This window comes from Nelusetta ayraudi, unplaced genomic scaffold, assembly GCF_046127955.1.
Source record: "Nelusetta ayraudi isolate G7.1 ecotype Tasmania unplaced genomic scaffold, CSIRO-AGI_Nayr_v1 ptg000021l, whole genome shotgun sequence".
Taxonomy (NCBI): domain Eukaryota; kingdom Metazoa; phylum Chordata; class Actinopteri; order Tetraodontiformes; family Monacanthidae; genus Nelusetta; species Nelusetta ayraudi.
Window position 1 is genome coordinate 2,677,656 of NW_027466071.1, and position 9,223 is coordinate 2,686,878.

The 9,223-nt window shown below is 49.0% G+C and overlaps 1 protein-coding gene across 1 annotated transcript; it reads right to left on the bottom strand.

The window, feature by feature from the left end:
- Nucleotides 1-6,461: 6,461 nt before the first annotated feature.
- Nucleotides 6,462-8,766, bottom strand: LOC142888956 (uncharacterized). Its single transcript, XM_076027462.1, has 2 exons — nt 8,261-8,766; nt 6,462-7,815 (listed from the first exon to the last, which is right to left on the bottom strand). Exons 1-2 carry the CDS (start codon nt 8,705-8,707, stop codon nt 7,168-7,170), a joined length of 1,095 nt encoding a protein of 364 aa, XP_075883577.1. The 5' UTR covers nt 8,708-8,766; the 3' UTR covers nt 6,462-7,167.
- Nucleotides 8,767-9,223: the final 457 nt, after the last annotated feature.

Here is a 9,223-nt window from a genome sequence, read left to right on the forward strand (position 1 = left end):
TTCATTATGTGATTGTCAGTATTTTTCTTCTATCACAGTTGTCTTCGACCGCTTTACATGTAAAGTTCCGTCTCCTTCTGAGCTCCTTCTGAGGAAATCTAAATCTAAAATTTAACACCCACAATCCAGATCACAGATCCAGATTTTTGATTAAATTTGAAAAGGTGGAGTCCACAATGTAGTCCATGGTAACATCTCCTACACTGATAATTCCGTGTAAATGAACTCTCTTTTTCTGCTCAGTGGTTTAGGACCTGGAACCATGGCTGCTGAATGTGTGCAGTGGCCGTGGTTCTTCAAGAGCGCCCCCTGAGGGACACGACTTGGAAGCACGCGTGCACAGGCTTGATGGCAAATAAGAAGTCATGTTATAATAAAATAACTTATTAGACCAGCTCAGTGGTCTAGTGGTAGAGTGTCCGCCCTGAGACTGGTTGTGGGTTCGATCCCCGGCCGAGTCAGACCAAAGACTGGAAAAATGGTACCCATTGCCTCCCTGCTTGGCACTCAGTAGTCGGGTTGGAATTGACGAGTTAGATCAGCACTGCAGCTGCCCACCGCTCCCTCAGGGGATGATGGGTCAAATGCGAATTTCCTTCCTCCTTCAGGATGTGACAATCACTGGGACTTTAACTGTAACTTTATAAGAGCATCAGGGTCTTCTGGGTATTTGTGGTGAGGCCGTCGGTGACACTCGTGATCGGCAGAAACCTGCAAACCCTCCAGCGTCTGTCCAACCTCGCTGCAAGCTGCGCTGGACATTCCCACCCGCCTCCAACTACCCGTCTGGACGTTTCGCACTGACTGACGGTCCGTCTTTGTTGGCCGGGTCCAATCCTCCGCCGGGGTTCACGACCTCCAATCTGTCACGGTCCAATCCCGCTCGAGATGAAAAGCGACACTGTTTACATACATCTGCTTTTAAGAAGAAGAAGAATATAAAAAGGAGGGGTCGGGGGTGGGGTTGGCGGGTGGTGGGAGGTGGGTGGGTGTGGAGGTCGGTGGGAGGCGCCCAAATTAGAAGCAGCAAGTCAAGCCGTATGCAAATGAGGCAGCTGAATGGGGTGAATAGACGAGCGAGCGCCGACTGGAGGCACGCACGCCTCTCCAGTCAAGTCCTGCGGCTGGAGGGGAGGTGGGGGAGGGGTGGGTCTGGCGAGGTGGCAGGTGCTGTCTCCATCCCCTGTAGAGCTCCTCCATTGTCGCTCCGGCTCCATGAAGGGCAGCTGCCGCGTCTCGCAACCCCCCGCCCTCCTCCGGTGCACTGTGTTGGTATGTGCGTGTCTGGATGTTGATCAGATTATGTTGTGCACGGCCCCACGCTGGCCCTCTGCAATAGAGAGCCGGTGCCCTCAGCTGTTCTGGCCTGGAACAACTGAGCGGTTTTCATCTTTTCACTCTGCCGTCAGTGGGATCACTCGGAACGTCCCTCAACTGGGACTCGCAGTCGGTTGAAATGGATAATTCACTTTTAAACGATTGATGAGCATGAACCGATGGTCATGTAGCTGAATCTCGCCTCTATCCAGCTGGCAAAGGTGTGCATTGTGATTTATTGTCAGTTGAAGCAGAAATTAGCCATCAAGGATGAGGCACTTGAGCCATTTGCAGCATTCAACGTGGACCAGCGGAAACGCCCACTTGCTTGGATTTGTTCACGTGTCCACCTGATCGCAAAGGACCTTATGACTTAGAGAGGCCAGTTGTTGGAAGCTCTGAGACAATAGGTTGTTATGTACATCTATATTCATGCAGTAGACAGGCAGAAAACCAGCTGTCGGTCGAACCACACACGGATAGATTTGGGTTTTAAATGTTCACAAAACAACCATTTTTTCACATCAGTCATTTAGTCAGAAGTGGTCTCTGGCTTTTTTTGCTCTTTAATCAATCTGCTCCAGTTTGCCTCAAAACCCCCAAATGATTCATCCCCTCCCTCCGTCACTCTCCTCCCTCTCAAAGCTCCTTTTTTTTTTTAAATAGCTCAGGGCCTGACTAGCGTGTCCAGGGTCCCCAGTGGACCAACAATCTGCCCTTTTGTCTCCCATTAAAGCCCAGATGCCTCTATTGGCCCCACTCTCTGCTCTGTCGGAATGGCCACATCGGCATCATTGGAATGGATGTAGGAATTCTTTTGTCCTCGGCCCGTGTAGCCTCGCTCACGCTGGCAGTTGCTGCCCTCGCCCCTCCGCCAGCTAATTTAATCATCTCAAAGTAGACAAAAAACACGGTCGGGGCGACACCGTTTGTCTGGAATCAGACAACTGACAGCGCTGTGCTCAAGGACCGAAGTCTCTTGACGTGCTTCGGGCTTGATGAAAGAGAATAACTTCAAGTCAGGCGTTTTAGGAATGTTGGATTGTGGATTTGTTGAGCTTTGAAGGAGGAAGACCTGCTCCTTCATCTCAAAGCATGACCTCAAAACAACAGGGGCTGATAAAGAAGGTGTATGTACCTTCTCAAATGACTACATGGATTATGGCAGTAGGCAAATTTGGCCAAATCTCGAACTATCCCTTTAAATATACTCGTAAAAACCTCTTGATCCCAGACTACCGTGATGTCGCAGTGTGAATAAAACGAGCAATTCCACATTTGAGTCAGACAAACAGTCAGGAAAGCAGCATGTGAAAGGATTCCAGCCGCACCTCCAGGTACTTTATTGCATTTACTTGATAAAGACATTAAGAAACGTCACTTGTCAATATAATTACATTATCATGTCTCCATTATGTTAATCGGCATTACAGGCCATTCAGGTCCCTTTGCATGCAAGTGCGAGATAACGGACCACGATGCAAACACACACACACACACACACACACACACACTGAATCACAACATTAAGCTAAGTGGCAGAACACAGCCATTGTGTTTTGCCGCTCAGATTAAAGCTGTCACTTCTCGCCACTTTGGCGTCGGGCTCCATCCGTCAAAACACAATCCGCCTCCTGCCGCAAGAAACACGGCAGCTTTCACGCACCGCCGTCTCCTCTGACAGCCCGGTGGTTACCGTGCGAGCGAGCCGGCGACGCGCCGACAATGCCTCTCAAAAAGAGGCCTCGCGCTGCCGCCAGCCGCCGCCAGCCGCCGCCAGACGTCGGCGCCCATCCTAAGATTGATTTTCGCCAGACGTCAGCTTCTTTTTTTTGCCGCCTTGAAGTGATGAATGGCTGATTAATGTGGCTCGGATACGGAGCAAATCAATTTCTGGTGACCCGCCTTGTAGCGCTGACCCAGAAGGTAAAGGCGCGTGGGAGTGCGCCTGGCAGGGGGGTGAGGCCAGGGACCCTCAGGAAGCTGCGCCGCTACTGAGGGGGCCCATTTACATTTTTAACATTTATTGTTTTTTATTGATCGAACAAGAGGAGGAGGTCGAAGGTCGCTCGCTGATCACCCCTCCCCCACTCTCGGCATCGGCCCTCCGCCTATTTTTATCCAGCTAATCCACAGCGGATCCGCAGTTTACTGCACTTTGTGCTGTGATTCACTATTACATTGAACTTGGGGTTTTCCTCCCTGCTGTTGTATTTCTGTTAAACTGAGGGGTGAGAACTCAGGTTTTCATATTGCAGTATATTTAAAAGTTCAGTGTGTAAAATATTTGAATGAAGCCCCGCAAATCTTTATTTGAATGATGAACTTGAAATGTGAAAAAGATATGTTTGACAACTGTGATCTGGTTTGTTTTGTCTGTTAAATGTACCCGTGAACATGTTAAAAAAAAAAGTAAAATAAAAAAGTGAATAAACTAAACTATTGTTGCTACAGGCTGAATTTGTTTTTTCCAAAACTGGAGAGCAGCGATCTTTCCCAGTCACGTTGCATAATGTGACCCAGATAGAAGTGGTGCTGAAGCACCAGTTGTCAGTTAGCACTGGAAAGAGGAGGTCCCTGGGTTCAAATCATTCAATCTGTCTGCCTGGATTTCTCTTTTTCTTTTTCATCCCAGTTGCTCCAGTTTTTCACCTCGATGAAAAACATGAATTCTGGGGTTGATCTCCAGTCGATGGCCTTGACCATATGGACTAGATGAGAATCTGGATCGGGTCCCCAGGCGTTGCATTGCTGCCCGCTGGTCCTCAGGACAGGACAGGACAGGACAGGACAGGATAGGTCAAAGCCAGGAAAAATGTTCCTCCGTGCATCACCGTGTATACAAAGCAAATTCCTTCATCTGCTCCATTCAGAGGTCAAATTGATTGTACATATATGTTTATGTGCTGGCTGCCCTTCCTGACAACCCTGGCATTTATCAGTGCTTGGGGACTCGCGCATAAAAGCAAAAAAGTAAAAGGTGACTAATTTGAGTGACGCCAAGAGCTGAACATCGACCCACCTGCAGCTGGAAAAATACGAGTCAAAGTGTGGGACCAGTCTTCTGTATTCGCTGGACACTTTCAGGTGGTTTTGCTTCTGCCATCTGTGTGATAAGAGTGAAAACAGACGTTTCTTCCAAAGAGGCTTTGCATTTTCTTCGGTTAAGGCTTTTTTTTCTCATCTATTTCTTTCTTTCCCAGAGTTTTTGCACCTCTTTCTTATGTTCCCTCTCATTATAATGTGACTCCAGCGCTGCCTCCGCTGCCCTTGTCTGACGATCGCAGCTCATTTAGGTGGAAATAAAAGAAGAAGCAGAAACTTGTTTTCTCTCTGCAGAGGCTCATTTAGACCAGCCTGTTTTTTTGGGGGGGGGAATTAGTTTTTTTTTTTTTTTTTTTTTAAATGTGTCTGAGAAGCAGAGTCGCTGCCCAATCTGACAAACCTCTTCATTAACCACCGTCAAGGTGCCCTTGAGCAAGGTACTCCACCCCCCGCTGCGGTGCAGCTGCTGTGTGGTCAGCAGTCAGGACTGTGGCTGCCACAGCCAGACTCCCAGGTGAACGTGTTTGTGTATTAATGATTGTAATGAGCAACAACATCAGAGACATCGCTCACAGCTGCAGGCTGCAGGGCAGTCCTGCACAAACTGGAAAAAAAATAAATAAAAGCATGCGATTAAAAGAAACACAACAACTTCCAACCTCAGTTTGCCTCGTGTGCCGTCAATGCATCAGCTCATCATGAATATATATTTGTTTGTTGAGCCAGTGCGGCCTCTGCTGTGAGGTGTGGCTGCTGTAATGTTCTTCCCGTCCTGTCAGGACTCCCAACACCTCCTCACAGTGTCCTCTGTTTCCGCTCGGCTGCTCCTCCTGACACAAACCAAGAGAAATCTGCGCCGTGGGAGACGATTAATGGGGTGTGCGCTGTCTGCTCTTTGCTGGGGTACAAGCTGGACTGTCATAAGAGCCTTCAGACTGAACAAGTCTGACTAGTACTGAAAATCATGAGAAAAAAAAAATGCTCAACAGCTCCAAATTTTTACGCCTTTCGCTGCTAGAATTTGATTTTTAATTTTCTTTTTTTTTCTTCCCTTGCACGTTGAGCTGAAAATCACTCCATTTATTGTTCATTTTTTCATTGTTCTTGTAAAGACCCAGCAGAGTTGGTCAGTGAATGAATTGCGGTTTATTTTGACACATTCTGTCAAGGCCGAGGTTTCTTGCATGACCAAATCAAGGGCCACGGAACATAAAAGCCGGACTGCTGCAGGTGGTCTGACCCGTGGAACTCCTGACTGCAAGAGGAGAGACTGAAAAAGAACCTTCAGGCAGCGGCATTTACAAACTGCCACTGCAGGCCAAAGCTGCTTGAGCAGCAACAGCAAAAAAAAAAAAAAAAAAAAGAGGTTCATGAGGTTCATTAACTCTGACAAATTCTAACTGCTGAGCCGCATCATTTTTAGTCAAAATAAACAAAGACTATGGTTATGAAAGATGGAAATAGTTTCCTTTGCTCACGAAGAACCTGAACACCACTGATTCAGGTGCCACCAATAACTGATGTCATCAAATCAAATGTCAAGGAGTGAGCAGAACCTGGAGAAGCGTCTTGCAGATGATGGATTATAATTCTCTTTCACTTCCTGTTGTAAACTGCGTCATGCTCAACCATTGTGTTTCAATTATTCACACGCTTAAAATGAAGATGAGCAAACTTTTAAGCAGCCTTAAAATGTCACAGACTGAACTGCGGGGGCAGGAGGAGTCTTGGAAGCTACAAAATAACATGGAAAATCAATTTGTTGTGTGGAGATCAGGGCTAATTGGATGGAATGTATGCTTTCGTTGCTCAAATTATAGGCCATTGTTCTCTAATTTGCTTATGACTCACTGCAAATGAAGACAGTGTGTTTGATGTTTTTCCACTCCTCCCCCTCCATGGTAGTCATTGGATCAGAGTCCAAGCGCTGGTCTTTCAGTGAGGAGGGTGCACCGAGGTATAAAACACAAATCGATCCACTTTTATTTTCGAAGCACTGAACGACATCCGCACATTTTTTTTCCAATCCAATGAGAACATCAACAGTGTGTGATGACAGTCATCATGTGGGCATTGTCACATCCCCCCCCCCCCTCACGAGTCCAAAAATAACTTCATTTGTTCAAGGTGTTTTACTGCCATCTAGCGGTCTGAAACCTCACTGCTCTCTATTATTTGAAAGCTTTCTCTCCTCTTTGCTTCTCTTTGTCTCGACTCAATTTTAACATTTACTCTTTTAATACCTTTTTAATTCAGTCCACTTTTCCCACCACCGCTTTCTTTCCCTTCCTGCTCCACCTCCTCCATTCCATCCTCACTGTGTATCCCAGGAACAATGGAGCACCACCACCTCCTCCTCCTCCTCCTCCTCAGGGTACAGAGAGACTGATTAATTTAAAACACTCTGCTGAGGGAACATTTTCCTCCCCATACATTATTAATGTGGCACTGTGTAAACCATGTGTGTAATTTACAGGTAGGAGAGTGTGTGTGTGTGTGTGTGTGTGTCTGTGTGATAATGATGTATCAATTTTCACCTTTAGTGGACCTTATTAAGAGCTGGCTGAGAGTGAGTGAGAGTGTCAGGCTCATGCCATTTACATTGTAAACAGCATGGTACGTGTGTGTGTGAGTGTGTGTGTGCAGAGATGGTTGCAGTGAAAGTTCTAAAGTGAAAGTCCCATCTGACCTCTGAACAAACATTCACTTGCTCCCCAGATCACAGTGTGTGGAGGAGGTGTGGAGGTCGACCCCCCCCCCCCCCCCCCCCCCGGTTCCTGGGTCTTTTCCTTGTCTCTGTCACTTCTAGCTGGTGTCCTCCTGCACCTCCAGCTCATACTCCAGCCACTCGGCAAACTCCACCAGCGTGGGCACGTCCACCCTCTGCGGGTAGAGGAACCTCTTGAAGCTGACGTTGAGGTCGTGCGGCAGTTTGCTCAGCAGCCTGGTGACGTGGGAGCCGCACTCCAGCTCCTTGTGGCCCTGGCTCCTCAGCTGCTCCAGCATGCCCACCAGCGAGCGCACGCGCAGGGCGAACAGGGAGAAGGCCTGGAAGTCTCCGCTGTGCACGTCGGGGCCGTCCATCAGCTCGCCGATGCGCTGCATGGCCACCTTGTGCGGCTGCGCGTACATCTTGGTGAGCATTCGCATGGTGTCCGAGTAGGGGAACCTGGAGTTCCTGTGCAGGTCCGCCACCAGCCACGCCTCCTCGTACTTGAGGTGCTCCGCCAGGATCTTGAACTTGAGCCGCTCCGTGGCGTCCTCCGGCACCACGTTCTCCAGCGCGATCTTCATCTTCAGGAACTCCCTGGTGTCGGGCGACATCAGGTGCGGGATGGACGGCCTGGGCCCCAGGTGGGTCCTCTGGGCCGGGGGCTTGTCGTCGTGGAGCGGTCGACCCGGACGCAAGCACTTTTGCTCGCGCGCTGCCGCCAGCAGGGCAGAGTGGGTCCTCTGGAATCAAACCAAAATAAAACTTTATTTACAAAGCAATTTTCATACAAAAGAAAATGCAACACAAGTCCAACAACAATCCAGCGAGTGGTGGGAACAGCAGGGACGATCATTGGGAAAACTCTCCCAGGGATTGATACCATCCACCACACGCTGCCTGAGCAGGCGCTAAGAACTGACAGACAGTAGAGTTTTAAATACGTTAAAACTAAAGACAATGGAATGAAAAAAAAAAAAGACTTAAAATCAAAAGATATAACAGAATACAAGAGAATAACCCTATAATCTTAAAGAAAATGGAAAACAGTTCAAATTAAAAGCTAACAGTTAAAAGCTAACAGACAATATTTATTGTTAATCAGTAAAAACCTAAATGAAAAAGTCTTGACCCTCCTTGGAAAAATCTCAACCACAGTCTCTGCAGTCCTAATCGTTCTGGAGGTACCTGGAAGTACTGGTCCACTCGGCAGTCGCTCTCCCTCGCCTGATGGGGCGCCGATGAGGCGATGGAGTGCGGGCGGACGCCCTCTTGCGGACACTTCAGGGGTGGCTCTTGGCAGGGGCTGCCCCCCGTGCTCGTCGACCGGTGGGAGCGCTGGGGGGTCCGCGGCCGCAGCGAGGCCGCCATCTCGTCCCTCAGCTTCTGCCGCAGCTCGGCGTTGACCCGCTTCAGCTCGGCGTTGGCCACCTTCATGTCCTGCAGCGCCACCACCAGCTCCGTCCACTCCTCCTCCGTCCGGGCGCTGCGAGCGGCCGCCGTCGCGCCTCCTTGGCAGGCTGGCGACGAGACGCAAGGGGGCGCCGCCGTCGCCCCAATGAGCTCGTTATCCGCGTCTGCCTCTTCCGATTTCTGGGCCAGCTCGCGCGACTGCTTCTTGGTTTGTTTGGGCATCTTACGAACGAGAAGTTGTGGAAACGGTCGGACAGTGTGAATCCCAATGAAGCCCTCACAGAGGGCATCTCAAAGCGACAACGCTTGGCGTGTGCGAGTGTCTTTGACCGCTCATGGTTATTGGTCAGAAAAAAAACATGCAACCAATCACCATGAATACTGGAATACTATTGATTCCGCTCCACTTGTTTCTTCATTTCTTTTTTGTCGTGGAATGGCAGACTGGTACTAAGCTTCTGGTTGAGAGTTTGGATCAGAATCATTTTACTCACTGGGGTCAATCAGTTGTACGATTAATCGTGTTCTCTGTGATGGCCTCGACACCGTGCAGCATAAAGCACAGACTGAGCGTCTCTGTCGTATTCCACTCAACCTCTCTCGCCACTGGGCTTTATAACGCCCTGCTGCTTTAATCTTACTTTATTCCCAAAGACCTTCCCACCACTGGCCACCGCTTCTCCCCAGGTCAATTTAATACATCCTGCGCTTGCTTGTTAGGCCCACATCTCCGGGCCA